The 24,158-nt window shown below is 40.9% G+C and overlaps 1 protein-coding gene across 2 annotated transcripts in view; it reads left to right on the top strand.

The window, feature by feature from the left end:
* The first annotated feature begins 1,624 nt into the window (after positions 1-1,624).
* FAM131B (family with sequence similarity 131 member B) overlaps positions 1,625-24,158 on the top strand; it is a 56,012-nt gene continuing 33,478 nt past the window's right edge. Inside the window, exon 1 of one of the 2 annotated variants that reach the window (XM_087957328.1) lies at positions 1,625-1,681. Coding sequence is in view for 1 of the 2 variants with exons in the window: in XM_087957327.1 (XP_087813453.1) it covers positions 2,553-2,580 (28 nt within the window). In the remaining variant the exon portion in view is untranslated. Of the gene's footprint in view, positions 1,682-2,050; positions 2,581-24,158 lie in introns of those variants that run through there. The other variant, XM_087957327.1, reaches the window with a different exon arrangement.

Raw genomic sequence — 24,158 nt, 5'->3', positions numbered from 1 at the left:
CACTGACCAATAAAAATACATTCTATAAAATACACAAAGCAAAATTATCTCATACCACCAATAATTGTTAGCAACCATTTGTGGGGTGAAGCTTTTAGACATTTTTTTTTTAGACATTTTAAACATTTAGACATTTTGCTACTTTTGGAGAAATAAATTTATCTTGCTTGTTTAAGAGAGAATGCAAAAAAAATCACCAGAATGCCCTGGAAAAATTGAATTTTAATAAGAAGAGGGTAATCACTGAGTGACAAATGTCTCTGTAGAACTGACATTACAAAAGAAAATTGGCTGTGATTTCTATAGCACCTGAGCCATTGTGTTTAATATGGGATTTTTCTAAATTTCCCTTCCAAAACAGTTGAGGGGGAGAGCATTAAATCCAGCTAAATATAAAGCTCTCCTGAATTTGGAGATCATAATGTGATATAAATATGTATCTGGCATAGGCACAAAGATTTGGTTATTAATATTCATAATGTATATAACCATGTTGTACTGGAATCTGATCACACAATACTATCATATTAATTATACAATCACATAATTTTTACTGATCCAGCTTCTCTACGGTTCTTCCAGTGAAGCCATCTTAATCTTAGGATCAGATCAAGTTAGATCAAATTAAGGCAAAGGTTCTTAGAAATAGAAGGCCAAACAGAAACTGCTGCCTTTTCTCAATAATATGATGGTTAAATATAGGAAAACTCATGTAAAAGTTAATATCAGCCCTGGAACTCCATAGAAACCACAGCCCATATACTTTTGTACTGTCAGTTTTAAGGACATTTTCCACTAGTGATTACCTCCTTTTTATTCAAATTTCTAGGGCATTCTGATAATTATTATTTGTATTGTCTGTTAAACAATGAAGATAAATTTATTTCTCTAAAAGTAGCAAAATATTGCCGTGTTGTGTGAAAGCTTCCCCCACAAATGGTTGCGGACATTTATTGATGTTAAGGGATAATTTCGATTTGTTTGTCTTATACAGAATGTATTTTTATTGGCCAAAGACGGAAATAAAGTTTCTGCTCCGTCCATGTGGGGAGCTCTCATCTGTTGCCTGGAGGGCCCGATCCTCCTCTATCTCCTCCTGGGAAGTCAGAGAAGACAGGATCGCGAGTGCGACGAGCCCTCTCCACGCAACCGGCTGGAGATATTTCTGCGAGGAGGCACCTGCAACCCATCGGTCGCCGACCCGCTCAACTCTCTTGTTCGCCCTTTGCCGTCTCGCTTCCCCTCCTTCCCCGGTATCCTCGCTCGCCCGAATTTACTCGAATTTCCCTCACTCTCTCTCTCTCTCTCTCTTTTCATTCGGCCTCTACGCCCCTTATCCTACCGCCGCGTCTCCGCAAGGATCTCCCTCCGGCCCGTAAAAAGCGATGCAGTGCAGCGCCAGGCAATGCGGGTTGCGGCGCGTGCTCCGGGGCCCGCCGCTTGCAATTCCCCTCGGCAAACGCTGGGAGGCTGGCGCGGCCGCGCGCGCGAGGAGCCCCTGGGGACCCGGGCTGAGGTGGGGGGGAGGAGGAGGAGCGCGAGACTGGCTTTCAGAGCGCCTCGTCTGTTGGTCGCCTCGGGCGAAGCGGGGCTGTCCCGGCTCTAAAAAGCAGAGTTTCTCCGCGAGGTTGTTCCGCTCACGGCGCGAGTCCCGTTGGGTTCAAGGGGCCTTAAATCCCAGGTAAGGCTGCATAGAATGGCAGCTTGCGCCTTCCCTTTCCCGGCTGCCATCCTCTGCATGCTCACCCGGGGCAAAGGAAGGGACTCCTTTTGAACCCAACGCTTCGTCCCGCGCATCCCAGGTCGGACTCCTCGATCTCGTCTCTCGCTGGTTCCTCCTCCTCCACCACACCTTTTCTTTCCTAGGACGGTGCCCTCAGCTCAGACTGACCGCTCCGGCAGCGGAGCCGCTTCGCAAGTCGTGTGAATGCAAGTTCTCCGCTTTGCAGCGCCACTCCCCCTATCGCCGCCGCCGCCGCCGCAACCCGGGGCGAACGGGGGGAGTGGCGGGTGTCGGAGCGCCTGGCTCGTTGGCTGCTGCTGCTCCGAGCATCACACGTAGCCGAAGCGGCAGCGCGGGGGCTCCTCGTTGCCTCCTTCCTCCAGCCGCGGCTCCGACTCAGCCAATGGCAGCGCCGCGCAAGGCTCCCGAGCTGTTTACCCAACCTCGGCGCTCTTTTCCCGCCTCCCCCGCCCACCCGTCTCCCTTGTGAGCCCGGCGAGCAGCATCCTCCTTCGCCCAGCCAGGCTGAGGGGAGACGGGCAGCGGCGGGACCGGCGGCCAAGCGGCTCTGGCGGCTCTCCCTCGGGGCGTCGCGCGCTGCCTGCCGCAGCCCTGGCACGGCGCGCTCTCCCGCACCTGAGCGTAGAGATGAGGAGCTCCACCCGGCCCCGGAAGGGCCGCCTTGGGGACTCGCCGTGACGGGAATTCCGCTCCACAGCGCGGCCACGCTCCCGCTTTCTTGCTTCGGTGCGCAGGTTGTTGCGGCGGCGGCTCCTTCTCCGCTCGCCACCGCTCCTTCCTCCTGGAGGAGCCTTCGCTGGGCGGAAGGATGGGCTGCATCGGCTCCAGGACAGTAGGTAAGGAGAGGCGTGGTGGAGACGAGATGGAGGTTGCCGCAGTTTCTCCTTTCGGGCTCCTCGGGCGAGGCGTAGATCTGGCCGCCCTTTCGGTCCTGGAAGCTGGGCAGGGCACGACGGCCTGATGCGGTGAAGCGCCGAAGACGTGCGGCGGTCCAGGCGGAGCGCGCGCGTCCTTGTCTCGATTTTCGGCAGAGTGCGAGTCAGTCTGCGCCAGGACCGCGGAGAGGGGGACACCACCACCACCACCACCCGATCCTCGGAAGGCGCTGCCCGTCCCTTCCTGGCAGCCCCCCCCCTGGATGTGGCTTTTTACCCTCGCTCTGCCTTCTCTGCCCCCTGGAGGGAATTTCTTAGCTGAGGGATTGGCAGCGAGAGGCTTTCCCGGAAGCCTACAAGGCGCTTTTTTTTGGTTTGTTTTTTGGTGGGATGATTCACAGAGAAGGCGTGTGTGTGTGTGGATATGCTTCCACCTGGCAGCTTCCACCCGGGGATGTCCTTATTGACATGGGGGTGGTGGGGGTGGAAAGATGGAGAGGTGGATGTCCCGCACCTCACACTTCGGTAAACCTGAAAAAAATAAAATAAATCAAAGGCAAGGCCACAGAGGCTTGTTACTTTTCTCTCTTCCTCATTGCAATTAGTATCATCAGAATCTATTTCTCTGCAGTGATAGCTGCACATCCCTCTCTCCCTCCCTCCTTTGTAGTTGCTGCCCACGCCTCAGCAGAGAACAGCCACTGGGTCCCTGCTACAAGAGAGAGCTGTGCCAGATCCATAGCTTCTTTGCGACTCCTTCCTTTAAAAAACCTACTGGGACCAGTCCATCTCTACCCAGTCTGGTTTGGGGTCCCAAGTTTCTCTTTGCAGAGAATTGCAAAATGAAATGCTTTTTACAGCATCCGTTGACAACTGTAACCTGAAATATATTACACTGGGTAGATTTGGGGTGCCCTTAAATGTATGCAGCCTTAGTCAGGTTAATCTTGATCCACCAGGAATTTTACTTAAGCAATAATCAATAGGAATTATACAATTCCATTTAATGAGACTTGTTGTGTAGATTTTTCCCAGTAGATTGAACTCTCTATCATTAATCAGTGATGTGGTGTAATTTTGGTATTTTGTGTCATTGGCACAGATACGTTTTGAGTAAACTACCTTCTTCCATACTATGTGAGATAATTAGCTTTCTAGCTATTATTTTATAATTATTTCTTTCCAGAGCTCTAAGGCTCATGAATCATTACAGAGTGGTCTGGGCATCCTATTTTAGCATTCCAACTCAAGAGACTGCAGTTGTTGTTGCATTTATTAAGGAGTAATCCCGTTAAATATTGTCAATTCAAAGTAAATATACCGAGGATCGTACTGCAAGATTCAGCAATCTTTTATTAATGTTGAACTTTATGACCTGGTTGAATGTGAACTTGCATTTGCAAATTTGTCCCAACTACCAATCCGTTTTTCTCCTCTGCCATTTCATATTTTTCTCTTTCCCTGTCCCTCAAGCATTAACTTTTTAGGAAGTACAGCACTAATCCGAATGGGAACTGTGATTAAGGGAAATTATATATAGGAATCTATTTAGAAGCTGAGGAGTCCAAGCCATATGGGCTAAACTGGATGTGACACAAGAAATTTGGGAATAGACTTGAAAGCGTACCCCCATGTGTGTGTGTGTGCGCGCACACACACACACACAAAGACGTGCTCTCTCTCACGCACACACACATGCACACTGCTCACATCTAGCTATGCATGCTTTCCCTGCAGAAGAAAAGAGTTTGTGGCCACATTGCTTAATATTTGGAAAGAGAGTAGATTGTTTGATTGAAGGAAAAGTTTTTAAAAGCTTTCCATTTCTATCCTGTGGCTGCTGTTCTCAAATTTAAGAAGGTGAGGAAATGATCATGGTTTAAAATAGTCCGTTGTAAACTGTTCACAAATTGCTATTGTCAAGTCTAGTTTTGCACTATATTGTAAACAGACTACTGACACATACTGAAGGTTCAATCCAAAAACATTGAAATTAGTGAGAGTTGTGCCTTTGAATTCAGTAAAATATGGATTGCATCCTTGCATTGGGTTTAATGATGGTTCTCTTCTCCCAGTTGTATCTATCTCTGTGTCCTACATATTTCTGCATATATTCTGCCATTATATACTAATGTTGAAAATCTTCTTTGTGGAGATTCAAATTCTCAGAGATTTAGGTAGACCAGGAGAAAAACAGCCATTATACATAAAAATCACCTAATACAAGTTGTATGGAATTTCCTGGTTGATTAATGCATGGGTGTCAGTTTAGGAAATAAGATTTTGAAGTATTGAGCATATATCAGACAGCCAAATTATAAAGGATTGCATTTAGAGATAAATGCATTTTGAATAACATTTTAAGATGCGCCACCAGATCTTAAGAAAGATTATTGTACATCTTGCCCGTTGGCATCTTATTGATGGTATTAGCATGCAGTGCTGCGGTTCTTCATTAGTTGTTGATGGATCTGATGAAGTGTAGTCTTGGGTGAAAACTGATTCAGCCATACATTTGTTTAAAGTGTCATAGAGATCCTTACTGTTTTTGTTAAAATATCTATTGGCAATTTTTTGTCTAGAAATAGAAACTGTTGAATGGATGGACAGTAAAGTACTGTAGAATAAAAGCTGCAAAACATTGTTGAATGGATTAGATGAGAGAGAGAGAGAGAGAGAGAGAGAGAGAGAGAGAGATTTAGTGTTTACTATTTTATGGTAAAATATATTAAAGTTGGGTTGCTCAGTGTTGATTTTCATTGGAATACTTTATAAGCCCAGTAAAATAAGTAACAAAAAATAAAATTAACTTTTGTTTATTATAAAATGCATAAGGATATATGCATTTATATCTATCTATCTATCTATCTATCTATCTATCTATCTATCTATCTATCTATCTATCTATCTATAAGCGAAATACCACTCACACATCATCACAATATTTCCAGAACCGTAAATCCTACAAACTTGAAATTTGGCACGTATGTTCCTCTTGGCTTCTAGGTGCTCACTAAGAAAGGATTTTTCAAAATGACCATCAGAGCATTAATATTTCGTATATTATTAACACGTTCTGATGCTAAGGAGTTCTACTCCCCCTCCCCACCTGAAAAGAAATCTGTTCCAAATGCAAAACACAAGCAGAGGAGAGGAGTTTCAGTTTTAGTTTCACAGCAGCAAGCAGCTTTAGTACAGAACAGTTGAGTTAAGACACACCCAAGCTCCTTGCTGTCTCCTTGCTCACACAGCAAATATTGTTTCAGTTTTCAAACAGCCCTCAACTCACACACTGACAGGACGCTAGCCAGATTTCCCACCCCCCTTATTTTCCTCCACCAAAACTAAGCCCAACCACATAGTTTCATAGTGAAGCACAGGTATCAAGCTAGTTTACAATACAATCTTACACTTTGTATTTAAAAGTAGATTACATAGAATTTAGTGGGATTTACTTCCATGTAAGTGTGCTTAGAATAATTCTTTGCCATACCCACTACAGAGGTGCAATACCTTATGGGCGTGAGAAACGAAAGAGCTGGACTAGGGAAATGCCAAAAAAAAACATGGAAATCTTAAGTATACTTTGCAATCTGTACCTCCTAAGCTAACTTCAGTGAGAATAGCCACTAAAATAAAATGCCATTTAGCTAATAAGACATTTGGCAGCTCAGGTAAGATCTGCTCAGATTATCCCAAGGGTATCCCAAACTCTTCAGATCATTGACTTCTTCATAAAATTTCAGATTGATCATCACCCCTCCCCCCAAATACTTATTACCATATTTTTCTGACTATAAGATGCTCCGGATTGTAAGACGCGCATTAGCTTTAGAGAAGGAAAACAAGGGGAAAAAAATCTGCCTCTGCCTCCCAGCAATTTGCCTCCTTGCAGTAAACAGCAAACAGTTTGGTGAGCTTCAGCACAGCCTAATTTAGCATGAGCAGCTGATAGGCAGGTGGGATCAGCCTATCACCCATCAGCTGCGGGGATCACCACCATCACCGCCCATTGCCATGCGCCCCATTTTTGGCTTCTTTGTGTCCCATTCAACCTCCATGCGTCTTGTTTTTGTTCCGTTCCAAGCAGCGGGAACGAGCTAAAAATGGGACACACGGAGGCCAAAAATGGGATGTGCGGAGGCCGAAAATGGGGCATGCAGAGACCAAAAACGGCACACGGAGGTGGCGATAGACAGCGACAGCGGTGATGGACAGCGGTGATCCCCGCAGCCTGGAAAGCTGATGGGCGGTATTCCAGGAGGCTGATCAAACCGCCTATCAGCTACTCGTGCTAAATCAGGCTGTGTGAAACTGACCAGGCTGTTTGCTGTTTGCTGCAAGGAGGCAAATTGCTGGGAAGCAGAGGCCGGCGGTTGGGGGCCAGCAATATTCACTCTAGAAGACACACAGACATTTCCACCCACTTTTGGGAGTCGGGGAAGTGCATCTTATAGGCCGGAAAATACAGTATATGAAAACAATGTAATAAATGCTACTTTAACTTATAGTACTACAAATAATAATAAAATAATAATATTCATTCCTTAGATAGCTCCATAGGAATCAATATTGACCATTTTGAAAAATCCTAATCTATCAAATCCTCAAGAACAGTTAGTCAATAATAGGCTGCTCTTTAAATAAATTAAAGAGAAGATGATCATAAGCATTGAATATTTATACATTAAAATAGTATTTGTATTAAACTATTATAAACTATTATAAAAAAAACTTTTGTTTTTATTCCAAGCAATTTGGGCTGATGTATATAGTCTTTTCCCCTACAATTCTCTATTCATTTGATAATCTACACTTAATATCCTGCTTTTGTTTGCAGCTCCCTGCAGTTATAGATCACAAAAATATAATAAATAAAGAAATAATAAATCTTACTTGATGACAAAATTCCTGTATGTTCCTGACTGTTGCTCTAATTCTTACTTCTGCAATCAAAAATGCTATAATTCTATAAAGTAAGCTGTCACCTGAATAGCAATAATCTTAGAATACAACTGAATTGAAGATGTATAAATACTGCAACAAGCAGCCGGTGTACAGATCGGTACTCAAATTTATCGTTTGGATAGAATCCCAGCCTCTGGAATATGATCCTTGTTTACTCTCTTTTGAACAACTGTTGTATGCCTTTCCACTTGTCGTAACTGTGGTAGGCGAGCAAGTGTTAAAAACATCACGATATAAGAACAGGTTAATAACAAAACAAGTCAAGGTTATGAAAATGCAGACTTTGTGTGTTTTCATCTGGCTTATATATCATCGTGGTTTACAGCCTAAGAGAAGAACCAAGGCCTTCTCAAACCAGGGCCTTCTTAAAGGCAAAAAAAGTTGGGGCTAACCAAAGCGGGGAGGCACTATTATATGGGCAGGTGCTGTGATAGAGAAGACATGACCCATTAGATAACATTGATGCAACCCAGAGCATGCCTTATTGGATCTTGTAATATAGACATACTGTATATAAATAGAGACAGGAGGCTCTGAAATGTCCAGGGCCTGTGCTGTATTGGACTTTAAAGGTCAGGGCTGTCAAACTCCCAGCTCAAGGGCCAGATGCATCACGTGCTGGCCATGCCCACACCTGGTTTAGCAAAGGGGGGGGGGGGAGTCCCAAAAAGTCATGTGATGCCACCGTGAATTTGACACCCCTGTTATAGGTGAACAAAAACACATTTTTGAATTAATGTTTTGCAAAGTTTATTTAGAAAAGTCTACAATATAATATATACAGGACCACTAAATTGCAAATGCATGATCTCTTGGAAATGCTGCTTTCATTGAATTCTGCCACTAAATCTATTACCAAAGTGTATTAAGAATCATGATGCTACCCAAGTGTTTTTCTTCCGGGTAAGAGAATACTACTGGGCTCATGCTCAAAATTATGTCATCCATTTCTAATAGTATCTTGCACAAACAGGAGGAAAAAAAACATTTTTCTAGAATTATGTGTGACAAATGTGTCAAATTGAAATAGGAACATGTATAATGAAAACCGTTTGTGTGAGACTCTTAAGTTGTTATTGTATTTTTAATTTTACTGATCACACTAAACTTCAACTTTCTGAAAATATTTGCTTTTTTTCCAGGCCAAATTACTTTCTACCTTGCTATGGAGAGTCCAGATTATTTCCTCACGACATTTTCAAAATATCCCACAAGATCTCAGTTGCCCAGTATATGATCTATTAATTTATTTTACCCAATATACTCCCCTTCTATCTCTTGCATGTGAAATGAAATGCAACCTGTTTGAACCAAAGATGCAGGTAGAACAACAGGATTAGTTATAAGCAATGATGGCCCTATTATTTATTTATTGTATTGAGATGCCGCTGCAATGCACATGGAAGCGGCAGGACTCATAGGAATAGAAAAAGACTAAGCAGCACCGCGCAGGGTGAACATTTAATAAAAATACAAATTCCCATTAGCAACCGTTCCTAATGGGTACTGTTGTGACAATATTCTGCTGTATTGAATAAAGTGTGTGGTGAAAAGTCCGCTCTATAGATATTCCTTGTTTAATAGACACAACTGGGATTGTCAATTCATTCGTTAAGTGAATTCATTCCAGTTGCTAAGTGAAACCGTGCAAATGATTTTCCTTCAGATTTCCATTGCTACACTACCAGTGAAGGTCATAAATGTGAGGATTGTTAGCAAAGTTACTTTTTCATCAGAGTAGTAACTGTGAATGTTTGCTAAACAATGCTGTTGCTAAACAAGGACAACAGTTTAGTTTACTAATCATGCTAAACTTCAACTTTCTGAAAATATTTGCTCGTTTCCAAACTACTTTCTACCTTGCTATGGAGAGTCCAGATTATTTCTTTACAACATTTTCAAAATATCACACAAGATCTCAGTTGCCCAGTATATGATCTTTTAATTTATTTTACCCAATATACTCCCCTTCTATCTCTTGCATGTGAAGATCACCCACACATTTCTCCTAAAATAACAAAGAGCAACCCAATAACACCCACACTTAATTGGCGAAGTTGTCACTGAAATACTCTGTGTTATCTATGTAGACATTTTAAAGGCAAATTAGGGCTCGATATCTGAGGAAGAAGTACTGTAAGAATTATATTTATGTACTTATAAGAAGAAATATGTTTGTGAATTCTTCAGTCTGTTGCTGTTCATTAGCCATGATGGCAGTCCCATCTAAAAGGCAGGAGATGACATAAGCAAATGATGCTGATTTAGTAGCAATAGTAAAGAAATCCCATATTAAATGCTCACTTTAGCTATAAGCTCCAATTTAGTCTCCACACATCTATAGTTTGAAAATTACTGTGGTGACTGTAAGATCCTTTCTTCTTCAAAAGTAGGATCTTACAGACAGTCACAAAATATGGTTTTATTTTAACTGTTTTCCCTACTCTACCCTTCCCCTCCCTTAGTCTTCCCTTTCCCCTCTCTTAGGCTTTCCTCTCTCTCCCTCTTGGCCTATGCTAAGGCCTGTTTGTCTTTTTGTTGTACATAACTTGTAGTTGTGTTGTTCTTTTAAAGGTAAAACTAATAAAGTATTTTTCCAAAAAAAAGAAAATTACTGTGGTGACATAAGTTAGTAGTGTTTCTCAAACTTGGGAACTTTAAGGTGCGTGTCTTCAACTCCTAGAATCCTGGCTGGAGAATTCTGGGAATTGAAGTCCACACATCTTAATATGTTGCCACATATAAAAATTGCCAGGTTGAAAAACACTGGCTTAGAAAATGTTGATCCTGCACTGACTGAAGTTTATAGGCCCAAGCCTGTATCATTTTTCTCAAATCGGTCTTTCCTCAAATCGGTCAATCATATTGTAGAATCTGTCTGGAGCACAAAACATTATTCTTCACATACTTCATGCTGTTCTCTTAGAGGAGTAATTTTTATCTGTTCAGTGGGGGTAGAATAAAATCTGCCCGTTGATGAATTTCTAAAATGCCTATCAAGTCAGAGTTTGAAGACCTTTGACCAAAGTGAACGTATCTTTGTCAGAATGCTCTTGGTTTGTCATTTTATTATCAGAGTATCTAGAAGTTATCATTTAGAAGCTCAGGTTGTTAAATTTGAGGATGAAAGCACATTGCAAGAACTGTCAATTCATAAGGGAGTGAGATGGTGTTTCAGCTGATCTGATGCAATACGTGCATACTGTACAGTATTTCCTTAGAATAATGTTTGTCAGCCACAGCAGCTTTAAGATTTATGGACTTCAATTCCCAGAATTCCCTGCCAACTGAATTCTGGGAGTTGAAGTCTAAACATCTTACAATACTAAGTCTGGAAAACATTGGCATAGAATCAAGCACCATTCTATATAGTCAGTCTTCATCATAGGCACATTCATTTACAGCCATCATCTTTTATTACTGGTTTTAAAATAGGACATAATATGCATATGAAAAAGAACATAAATGCACAAGGAAAAGTAACATATCACTGACATAAAATAAAATATATAAAAAGAAGTTTAATTAATCAAGGTTTGTTTTAGAAATGATGCGGACAGTTGATAATAAACATCAACAGCTGGACTGAGTTCAGACACTGCCATGATGCAGCATCCTTTTGTTTATGCTGTTAATTCAGCCAAGGCTGCAGACCTTTGCACACTTGGGAATCAGTCTTACTGAACTGAGTAAACATGTGTAACATTAGAGTTCCTGAGCTTTTCCAAGTCATGTCATTTCAGCTTAGCTTTGTGTGTCAGTCCGGCAGCATGCATGAAATAAAATGTCCATATTTATCAATAACATTATTTTACAGAAAGCATACCATATATTATGATATTAACATTAAAAGTCACAAGAAATATGTTAAAACAGCATTTTTAAGAAATCAGATTTTTCTTTTGGTAGAGTATAAACATCAGCTTTGCCTCCAGTCACAGCAATGAATTTGATAAAATATTTCCTTTTTTTCTAAGAGTAAAACCTGTCAATTCTCTCAACACATTCTGTAATAAACCCATCTTCTACTTCATATTTGTGGTTCATATTCAGTTCTCTCTTTTAAACGATACACACATTTACATGCACAGACATTTTGCTTGGCTTTCAACATTTCAGGAAATAGCCACTTTTCAAATTTTATCTTTTGGTTTTTGATCCAAAGATCCTGCCACCCTAACAGAAGGTACTTCCACCCACAGGATGTCACACATGCTGCTGAATTTCAGCAGTTAGGAGGCAGGGGTATGAACTGAAAAGACAGGAGGTTTACAGACTACCCTGGATTATTTTATTTTTAAGAATTGCCTCCTCCTGCATGGAATTACAAGAGGGTTTACTTGTGGTCAGAAGACCTTCTCTGCTCTCCCCTAATCTTCTCACCTTCAACATAGAGAACAAAGTTTACCTAGTGGTTAGTGGCACTGAGACTTCAGAATAATGTACTGTATTGTTGTCTGTTCTTGCAAAATTCCATTTGCATAGGCATTTGAGCCTGTTTTTAAACACTTTTAGATTATCTGAGTATGCAGTTCTTTTTTAGCTCTTCGTTTTTTATTCCCCCATAGACTTGGGGGTGAGGGGATTACTTGAAGGAAATACGTTCTGTTTGATTTAATTAGTTGTTTGAAGTAAGAGTATATTTAAAACAGATAAGACTTTATAATTATTTTCATATACATTGACTGTCATTAGAAATCTATGAGAGAGGGAAGGAAGGAGGGAGGGAGGGGGAGAGAGAGATAAGCACATAAGCGCACCAACGTGCCTACCGTCCCTGTCCTATTGTTTCTTTTATTTTTCTTATATGTATCCATTTATTCATAATTATGTTCATACTTATACCTATTATCTCGTAAGCAATTGACAAATCAAATCAAATAAAAATAAAAGTATCTGGGTGGGTCTTGCTCAGATGACATTCAGGAAGCTGTTAAGGACCTGCCCCCCAGGTTTTAGGGCAGAATGAAGGCTGCAACCCTGATGCATGAATATTTTTTTTGTTTTTGTGATTTTGTTTTGTTTCTTGTTTGCTTGTTTTGCTGTTTTTGGTGTCACTTGTTATTTCATGTTGTCTTTTATATATTATCGACTTACAACCATTTCTTTAGTGACCATCTAAAGTTACAATGACACTAAAAATGCCTATGACTGTTTTTCAACTTTGACTGTTGCAGCATCTCCATGGTCATGTGATCAAAATTTAGGCAACTGGCAATTGACATGTATGTATGACCGTTGCACTGTCCCAGGGTCACATGATCACCATTTGTAAGTTTTCCAATCAGCCTCCAACAAGCAAAGTAAATGAGGGAAGCCAGATTCGTTTAACAACCACAAGATTCACTTAACAACTACAATGATTCACTTAACAAAAAAGGTTGTAAAATGAGGCAGTATTTAATAAACAACTGTCTCGCTTAGCAACAGAAATTTTAGGCTCAATTGTGATCAGAAGTCGAGGACTATATGTGATGATGATGGTGATGATGATGGTGATAATAATAATAATAATAATAAATCAAAAAAATCTGCCAGAATATCCTACCTCTTTACATGGACAATCTGAAGCTGTATGGAAAAACATCATCAGAAATAGAATCGCTGCTCAACACTGTCCATATATATAGCCAAGATATTGCAATGGAGTTTGGATTGGACAAATGTGCCGCACTCACTATCAAAACAATGGAAAAATAGTGAAAACTGAAGGAATCAAGATGTCCCAGGAAAATAACATTAAGAGTCTGTGTGAAGATGATTACCACAAATACCTGAGTATCCTTCAAGCTGACAACATCAAGCACACTGAAGTCAAGAAAAAGATTAGAGATGAATACATCAAGAGAGTGAAGAAGATCTTGAAGTCCAAACTCAATGGAGGAAATTGCCACCAAGGCAATCAACACCTGGGCAATTCCAGTCATTAGATACACAGCTGGAATAGTGGACTGGACTCAAGCAGAACTAAAAGCAATGGATAGAAAGACCAGAAAAACTATGACAATGGATTGTGTCCTTTATCTTTGCAGTGACATTGACAGACTCTACCTACAAAGGCAAATAAGTGGGCGTGGATTGTTGCAAGTACATCAAACGTTTGAAGAAGAAAAAAGGGCTTGGGAAGAATATCTGAAGGTCAATGAAGAAGATGCACTGAAGTTAGTGTACCATAAAGGCTTATTGACTAGAGAGACCATACTGGCCTACAAGAAAGACCAAATGCAGAACAGAATGGAGGCATGAGAAGGTAAAGCACTACATGGACAGTACATTAAAAAAAAATAGCAGGGAAAGTAGATAAATAACAAGACCTGGCAATGGCTAAGAGCAGGAAAGTTGAAGAAAGAGACCAAGAGACTAATTCTGGCTGCATAAGATCATGCCTTAAGGACAAATACATACAAAGCCAGAATTGAGAAGATAGCAACGGACAGTAAGTGCTGCTTATGCAAAGCAGCTGAAGAAACAGCAGACCACCTGGTAAACTGCTGTAAGAAGATTGCCCAGCCTGATTACAAGCAGCGGCATGACAAAGTAGCAACAATGGTACATTGGAAGATCTGCAAGAAATACCATTCTTCTGCAAGCAAGAACTGGTGGGATCATAAAATAGAGAAAGTCATAGAAAATGAAGAAGTTAAATTCCTCTGGAACTTTAGAATTCAAAGAGTCAGGCACTTGCCACATAACATTCTGGACTTAACAATTGTCCACAAAAAAGACTGGATAGTGGATATGGCAGTGCCTGGAGACAGCAGAAGAGAAGAGAAAGAATTGGAGAAGATAATAAAATACAAAACCTACAAATAGAATGACTGTGGCAAAGGCAAGCAAGGATAGTACCAATAGTAATAGGCACCTTGGGTGCAATCCCAAATCAACTGGAGCACACTTGAACACCATTGCCATTGACAAATTTGCCATCAATCAATTGCAAAAGGCAGGAACGACTGGGAACAGCTTCCATCCTGTGAGGATATCTGTAACACCATCAAACATCCAGATCTGCCTAACCCAGGTCCTTGGTAAGGACTTGATAGATAGACAAAAATGCCAAACCCACTCTGAACATCTGCCTGGCTATACAATGATCAGTGATAATAACTTATGTTTTTAAACTAGAAAGAATAGGGTTGGAAAGATAAAAATCAACCTCTTTCTGAGAAAAATGCTATTACATTCAGATAGGGGTTTGCAGGGGGACATTGAAAGCTTGATATGCTATTCCACCTGAATGATAACGTTTATTTAGATTGATGGCCAAATATTTTGTAGACCACTGATATGGTAAATATGACCCAATCTCTTTTTTCCCCATGCACAGAAAAGGATAGTGAAAATGTTGCCATATTTCTACCTACAGATTTAACTTGTGGAAACTATAGCTGTAATGATATGTGAGAAGAACCTTGGGACACAGGAGGAAGAGCCACAGATTAGACAAGTGTCATGTAGAACAGGGGTCCCCAACCACCGGTTCCCGGACCGGTACTGGTCCGTGGAACAATTTCTACCGGGCCACCGGTTTGCTGGGCGCCACCATCTTGTTTCGATGAAAAAGTGCTTCCGGTGAGCTTTTCTGGGTAGAAAGCGGCGTTTGGGTGCTGAAAGAATCCTTGTGCCTTAGTTTCATCGAGGGGGGGGGGGGCGGCTTCGAACAAAACTAAGGCGCGAGGATTCTTTCAGCATGCATGGCAAGGCGAGTCCCGAAGCCGTCGCGAAGCCCATCAACACAGGTACAAAGGAGGAGTTGAAGGTGGCGGGGAGAAGCGGGGGACGGCTGGCTGGCCGGTCGCTCAGCTCGCCTTGCCATGCGTGCTGATGCCGGTACCGGGCCGCGGATGATTTTGTGATGCCGGTACCGGGCCGCGGCACAAAAAAGGTTGGGGGCCACTGATGTAGAAGATGTCTCAGTCCACAGAAAGGATGGCATGGAAAGTGTTCCAGAAGGGATCCTCCCTCGGGGAGATATACTATTGTCTTGCATGTTTCGGTAGTGCTAGTACTCACAGTTTGTGCTTCTTGTCTGAACTACCTTGAAGGATTGACAAAGGTTAGTGTAATAAAGAACTTCATACTGCCTATTTTAAGAGAGGGAAATGGACTTTGTGCTGTATCTCTGCCATTTTCCCCTCTCGCATTTGCAGGAACAAGTCCAGTATTGGGACCCTGGTTTACATCTAGCAGCTCCCCATGTTATTTTAAATATTGATCTGCAGACCTGCAAATCGCACAGAGAGCCCACAGACAGCAGGCTTCACATTTCAACTCTTCCCTTCCCACTCTGTGGAAGAAGGCAAGAGGGGCACAGAGGCACAGAGGAAATAATGACTGTTCTCCAAAGTGATGCTAACTGCTCAAGGACAATGTTCCTGAGCTGGTTTTTCATATGATGTTTAATGTTTGCCAAGCAATAATAATGTGTATCAATGTTCCTGCTCTACTTTAACTGGATTAAATTATTCCCTAAGAGTTTCATTTCTTAATCATTCTGAATCTTCTGGGCCCAAGCTTCCTTAATCATGGTCCTTTGAGACAGACAACAAAAATAATATTTTCTCTGGAATGAATTACAGATGGAGTTACAGCAAAATTGCTGCCTGTCCTGAAATTGTGTAGTTAGTTCTACAGTGAAACCAATCATCGGATTCAAAAGATTCATTGTGAACTGGCAATATTTTTTATTATTTAAATAATTTACATGGCTGAATAACCTTGTCACTCTGGTAAATACTAACTGTAACCATTTGTTTAGCAACTGTTCCCACCATCACATGATCAAAATTCAGGCACTTGGCAACTGGCATGTATATACGATGGTTCAAAGGTGGTATCCAGCAGGTTCTGACCAGTTCTGGAGAACCGGTAGTGGAAATTTTGAGTAGTTCGGAGAACTGGCAAATATCACCTCTGACTGGAGATTTTACAGCATCCTTCCCCTGCCATGCCCACCAAGGCACGCCCACAGAACCAGTAGTAAAAAAAATTGAATCCCACCACTGCGATGGTTGCAGGATCCCTGAGTGATTGCCATTTGTGATCTTACAACAAGCAAAGAATGCCTACTCTATTAAAGCCTGTGGAATAACCACATATCATACAGGAGAGGCAATCTTACAATTACTGTAACTTGGCCCTGTTCCATCTAGACTAGAGCTTTATAGGCAATAACCAGCACCTTAAATTGTACTTAGCAGCGCTCAAAGTGATGATATTACATGGATGTACCCATAATCACTTGCACCCTTGGATTCTGGACCAATTCTAGCTTCTACGTGATGTTTAAGGGTAGTCTTATTTAGAGTAAATGCAATAGTCCATCCCGGAAGTAACTAAGTGAAGACTACTAGTAGTGCCTCTTAATGCAAGGAATGGGCACAATTGTTACACAAGACAAAGTTGTGCAAAACTGTGTCTGACTCTGCCATGTCTAAATGAACAGAAAGCATGTGTTTGATAAACAGGAGATATTAGTTTGATACTATCCATTAATATTTAATGATATTTAATGATTGTTATTGGTCTAGTAGTTAAGGCACCAGACTAGAAAGCAAGAGAACATGAGTTCAAGCTCTGCCTTAAGCCATGAAAACCAGTTGGGTGACTTTGGGCCAGTCACTATCTTTCAGCCTAACTCAAATCTCAGGGTTGTGGTTGTTGTGGGGAAGATAGGAGGAGGCTGGTATGTTGGATATACGTATTTGCCACCTTATTTGTAAAAATAATAAAGGCAGAATGTATTCTGTCTAAGGTGGGACTAGGATTCAGATCATTCTGTTCCTGAGCCTGTGCCTTAACCATTACACCAAATTGGCATTGTTTTTTGAGCTACTAGCACCTCCAAACTCTGGTGTGTGTGTCAGTACTACAGATGCTAACCAAATAACCCTATCATTGTTTATTTTAGTTTTATGAAGGGTTGTTTTGAAAAGTATTCTGCATGTGAAAGAGCAAGATTAAAACCATTTTGCACCACTGTTTTCTAGCTGCACTGTTTTCTAGCTGCATTTAGGAGAGGAATACATTTATTTTAAACCCACTTTTCCCCCAGGAAACCTTGATAAGGATTAGGTAGTTTTTGTTTGTTTGCTTGCTTGCTTGCTTGCTTGCTTATCTTCTCCTTTCCTTTCCTTTTTGTTCTTTTATTCCCCTCTTCTTTCCTGATCTCACCATTAGTTAGAGTGAAGAAGCAGACAGACATTAAATGGAGAAAAACCAGTGAAGGATTCTCTCTTTCCGCCGCCATTTGGAGCACCGCTGTCATGTTTGGAGCTGCCACTTCCGCGTTTGGAGCTGCCGCCGTGTTTGGAGTGGCGGCGGTGCTCCAAATGGCGGCGGCGCTCCAAACAGCGGCAGTGCTCCAAACGCGGAAGCGGCAGCTCCAAACGTGACATGGCAACTCCAAACAGCGGCAGTACTCCAAACAGCGGTGGGGTTCCAAACACGGAAGCGGCAGCTCCAAACGCGGCAGCAGCTCCAAATGCGGAAGCGGCAGCTCCAAACAGCAACAGTGCTCCAAACAGCGGCAGTGCTCCAAATGTGGAAGCGGCAGCTCCAAACGCAGCGGCAGCTCCAAATGCAGAAGTGGCAGCTCCAAACGGCAGCGGTGCTCCAAACAGCAGTGGTGCTCCAAACGTGGAAGTGGCAGCTCCAAACGTGGCGGCAGCGGAATGGGCAGAAGGGAAATCAACAGCGGCGGGCGCTGAAGGTCTTGGGTCTGCCGCAAAGGTGCTTGGCAGGAGTAAGGAGCTCTCCGCGCTCTGCCATGATCGCCCATTAGGAGCAGCTGGTGGCGAGGAATTGCTGCCCGTGGAGCGCTCCTAACGGCAAGTCCCCCCGCCCTTCCCCCCATTTTGCATGTTTTAAAATAGGTCTAAATTTGGGGGGAGGGACTTAATTTCATTTTATCCATAGAAAACATGCTGGGTCTTCCTATTGGGGGAGGTCGTATTGTTGGAGAAACACGGTAGGTCTGCCAGTTCTTCCTTTTGTCTTGATAGCATATTCTTTGTCAAGATCTTTGTCTTATCTTTATTTATTTTCAAACCAGCCACCTTTCCATATGTCTCTATTTTTTCAAAGCTCACAGGTTTTTAATTCCCTTTCCAGTAACAAGTCTTCTCTGTACATTAAATTTAAACTTGTTTCACTCCAATTTGTGCAGTGTGAACATCTGCCTGGAAGCTTCATTTTTGCCAATGAACTTTGCCATTTCAATTTTGAGGTCCTTGAAAAAATACTTGTTATAATGTTTTAAATATGGTTTGATTGATTTGGGAAAATTATTCCCTCCTTGCCTTAAATCACTTTGATCTAGAAAAGTAGAGTAGCGTACACTGTAAAACTACTTTGAAATAAACAAATATCATTTCTGAAACTAATAAAACATCCACTAATAACATTTTTCATTGAATTTTGCTTCTTGCCAAATTATCATTAAACCAGAAAATCCTAATTGGGAAGGTGTATTGGCTTCTTCTGACTAAAAAGAATTTCGTTTAAAATTGGGGTAAGAGACTGAATTTGGTAACCATTTTCGTAGTTCAGAAAGAAAGGAGAACTGTAATTAATTTTAAGGTTCCTGGTTTTGCTAGAAGCTTACAAGTCGAGTTGAAGGGGCTGAATAAATGGGTAAAATATGTCTTGTTCTAACTTGAGAAAATAGCATTTAAAATTAGCCAGTGTAGTGCACAGTAGGAGAAAGGATGAAGCTCTTCCAGGAAGAAAGTGTTAATAGAAATCAGCCTGACATTATTAAGAGAACAGAAGTGGACATTGATAACTCAGTAATGCATTAAAGTTGACAAAAGAAATAGAACAAAAAGACAGTGAGCTTCAAAGTCCAAGAGGAGAGAGGAACAGTAGCTGTAGGAATGCACTGTAAAAGACAAGGTGTATTAAATCCCCCACCAAAAGAAAGCACAGTGGCAAGTTATGCAAGTAGGTTACAATCCAAGATATATTTAACTGGGAATAAGCTCCACTGCAGAGAATGAGATATATTTTAGATTTGTATAGCCTTACATTGCAGATTAACACAGACATACATTTTCATTTTTGAGACAACAGCCTACCCCATGAGATGTGAAAATTGAAGAAAGAATGAACCTTGTGGTAAATATATGTCAGGGTTTGTTTGTTTGTTTTAAAAAAAACCATGCAAAATACATGTTATGCAATACAAATAGTTTGTTTCCATGTATAATACCTGCATGTTTCTAACTCATATATATTTATTTGGGGGTCACTAATTGTAACTTCATTGTACATCTGGTTCCTTCATGCAGTAATAAAATTGCTGTGGTGGCACAGTGGTTAGAATGCAGTTTAACTCTGCCCACAGCCTGGAGTTCAATCCTGACAAGCTAAAGATTGACTCTACCTTCTATCCTTCTGAGGTCAGTTAAATGAGGACCCAAATTTTGGGGGCAATACACTGATTATAAACTGCCCAGAAAGTGCTATAAAGCACTGTGGGGTGGTATATAAATTGCTATTGCTACCATATATACCATTGGGGCGTGCATAAGCGCACCAAAACGTGCCTACCGTCCCTGTCCTATTGTTTCTTTTTTTTTTCTTATTTGTATCCATTTCATGTATTTATAACCATGTTTATACTTATACCTGTTATCTAATAATTGTTTGACAAAATAAATAAATAAATAAAATAAATAAATATATAAATTGTGTAATCAGCATATTTCTAACCTTATACATATGTTCCTCTACACAAAGAAACTATATAGGAATACTATAACACTAGAAATAGTTTGTTCAGGTAGGCTGAAAGGAAGTAAAAATAAATTACATCAGTGGTAACAAATGACCATCAGCTTGTAACACATTGCTCATTCTTCATGAATTCTAGAATTACTAAAACAATATGTAAGTGAAATCAAATAGCAGTATAGATAGAAAGTTAAATATTCCCACTGCAAATTTCACATGATGCTCTGATCATAGAAGGGTAACTATGTTCACATAGAAAGTGGCTTGGCCTTACTTATATCTCCTATTCTCTGACAAAAAAAAAATCTCTATATCAGGGATATTTTTTGTCACAGAATAGGAGAATCTGCTCTTTCCCATTCAACCTAAGCCAGTATTGTCAACCTAAGCCATGGATAGCAGGTCAGTTTAGGAGGGGACCAAGTAGAAAATATGGTATCTTCGTTCTGTTATCTAACAGAAGGGATTGACCAAAAGGGCTTGGAGAAAAACAGGTGGACTTTCCCATCCCTCAGTCAGTCTTTTGTTTCTCTCCAATTATTTTATGCAGAAAGAAATAGAAGAGAGCCACAAAAGCATACACCCATTCTACTCCCAGATGAGTAAGAACTTTTAACAGCTGGAGCTACAATTTAAAAAAACAAAACAGCAATGATCTTGTGTTACTATTATTAGCAGGCAAGATCTACTTGCGTCTTCCTTGCGGGGGAGTGTATGTGTTAACTTTAATAAAGAATAATACAGTTCATTTAAATTAAAGTTAATGTTTACTAACTTCAAACAAAAGTATACTCTCAATTTCTATTTTTTTTTTCATGCCAAGGAAAAATTATCTGAATTGGGGAGCACGGTTTTGAGAAGCTTCAGGGACTATAAATAGTTTCCTGGTATGCATTCTGACTTCTGTTCTGTATTCAGAATTGACCAGAATGGCATTAGACATAGATACCAGAAAAAATTCTGCTACAAGTCAGATGGCAAAGATTCTGACAAAATCCAGACACAGATAAGTATGTTTAAGACTTGTTGATTTCAGGGAGTTAAGCATGAGGCGCTGCTTGTCTTCTACTGAGAAGATGGATAAAATATTGGCTAAACTGACTGGAGAGCAATGTGTTATTCCACGATTGCTCTCTAGTAATCCATGCATGTATGACCCAGGAGGTGGTTAGCACTTATCAAGTTTAGTTGCCACCAATCTTGCATGAACCTACCCAATCCTTTTTTGGAATTGGTCACATTGAATATCTGCATGACAACACCTGGCAGCAAATTTCACAGATGAACTATAAGCCAGGTGAACAACTATCTCCTATCAGCCATGATCACTCTGAATTTAGATCCAGTAGAGGGGGTTGGGTTGTGAGAGAGGGGGAAAGAAGTTTCTGCATCCACAGTGCCTATGCAGGCATCATTTTATATTTTCTCTCTTTTAACTACCTTCATTTCAAGCCTCAGTTGCTGTCATCTTTTCTTGCCAGGGAGATAATGAACTTCCTAATCATTTGGGTTGCTCATACTTGTATCTTCTAGTTCAATGATAACTTTCTTATGATGTGATAACCAAAATTCTCCAGAATAAATATAGACTCACCACAGGTTTTCTGATGGGGTGGGGTGGTCTATTAACGCCTGGTGACTGCCTGGATTAGTTCCTGTAGTTTCAATAAAGGAGAATATTTGTAGCTCAGGATTCAGCGGTACTGCCTGGATTAGTTCCTGTAGTTTCAATAAAGGAGAATATTTGTAGCTCAGGATTCAGCGGTCCTTGATGCTCTTTGAGCTTGGCTGTTTTCTTTCAAACATTTTATTACCCAAACTAAGTAATATCATCAGCGCTAGTGAGGAGTGGGGTTTGCTCTCAGTTTATATTCTAGTGGCTTGCCCTGTCAGTGTTTGTAGGAATGGCCAAAAAACCTCCTAGATCACTCCCACCAACACTGACAGGGCAAGTGCTACCTAGTTTGGATAATGAAATGTTTGCAAGAAAACAACCAAGCTCAGAGAGCACCGAGGACATCTCCCTATAGTTTTCTTGACAATTTTGGGGAGTGGTTTGGTATTTTCTTTTTCCTAGGGCTGGGGGCGGGGTGGGGGGAGAGAGAGACTATACTATTGTTCTAGTATTCATATCATTATTCTTGTCATCCATTATATTACATCATGGCACTTCACTGCATGTCTCTCCTGATTCACCTCAACTTTGCGTGAGCCTGCTGCCAGTATACCATCAATTAAGGAATGTTTTATTAATCTCCTTCCTACTGTGAACAATAATGGTGCTTTGTATTGTTTTGTAATTTCTTGACTTTTACCAGATTCCACAAAGCTGTCATATTTCATTTCTTAAGAACTGGTTCAATTTGGAGATCATCTGTATGAATTATGGTGCTGCCCACACCCCACCAGCCAGCTCTGTTTTTCTTATAAACTTAACTCCTCTCAGGCTTAACATGATTCTATAGAACAAAGCATATGGGGAAGGGCTAAAAATACAGTAAAAGATGAAACATTTTGCAAATATTCACCTGGCCCTGAAATGTTAATAAATTCTCTGAATAGACCTGGGTATCTGTGCTTAAAAGGCCTCTTTGTTAAAGCGCAAAGGCAAGGATAGAGATGACTTCTGAGAAAGACTTGAACTCAGCAGAAGCAACCCAGGCATACAACAGAGCTTAGCTAATTAAACATCTTCATGATATTGCACAGTAGATTGAAATCATTTCCATTGTTGGATTGACCTCTGTCAAAATAAGGGTATATAGTCAGCCTCCTTTTATACCATACTTTGGAAACTTAAACTAAGCACCCCAAACTTTTTGTATGGATCAACTTTACTTTGAGATATGGCTATTGGTTGTTGATGTATATTCAACATTCCTGCTTTGAGAAAAGCATCCTCCTCTTTATAATGTGTCCTCTTCCCTCCTTCATTCAGATTCAGAGGAGCAGGAATTAGTGATACATCCCTTCCCCACAGTCTTCATATGACATAGCCATGATTTCAGATTTCTCCTTCTCTCCTTCCAACAATAAAGTATCCTCCAATCAATCAGAATAGAGCTGGAAGGGACCTTGGAGGTCTTCTAGTCCAACCCCTTGCTCAAGCAGGAGACCCTATACCATTTCAGGCAGGTGTCCAATCTTTTCTTTAAAATCTGCAGGGATAGAGCACCCATGATTTCTGGAGGCAAGTTGTTCCATTGTCCTCACTGTTAGGAAGTTTCTCCTTAATTCCATTGCTTCTCTCCTTGATTAGTTTTCATTCTTTGTTTCTGGTGCTTGTCTTGCCCTCTGGTGCAAATAAGTTGACCCTTATTATTTGTCAATAAGTTGACGAATAAGCACAAGTAGTTTAGCTCTTTAACTCACAAGTAGTTAGTAAAAACAGGAAAGAGCTAGTGACCAGTAGGGGCAATAAAGACTAGCATAGGCTCCCTGAAGATATAACTGACATGTGTAGTTGAAATAGCCCAGAGGAGTTGACTGGACTTTGGTAAACAAATATATCCCATCAAAAGTATCCCACACAAAAGCTGTACCCATCCTAATGAAGGATTCTAAATAAAATATACTGTACCTATTTTATCTATTGACTATGTCTCCTTAGAATCCATGCTATAGATTCTGCTCAGATGCTGAAAACAGTTTAATTTGCAATACTGTGTCAACTCATAAATCATTCCTATGCCTGTTTCCAAGTTGCCATAAGAAGGATGGGGGAAAGGCCTGAGGAAGCAGTGTGGCAGATGAAGGCCAGAAGCACATTCTACGCTTCTCTTGTGGAGACTGTAGCCTAGGCTACTCGATCTTCTGCCCATGAAAATCCTTCATTG

This window comes from Notechis scutatus, chromosome 2 (genome assembly GCF_049901735.1).
Source record: "Notechis scutatus isolate UNSWTSFEM ecotype Mainland chromosome 2, rNotScu1.2, whole genome shotgun sequence".
Lineage (NCBI taxonomy): Eukaryota > Metazoa > Chordata > Lepidosauria > Squamata > Elapidae > Notechis > Notechis scutatus.
Note: the sequence above shows the minus strand (reverse complement) of the source record. Positions and strands in the feature narration are given on the sequence as shown.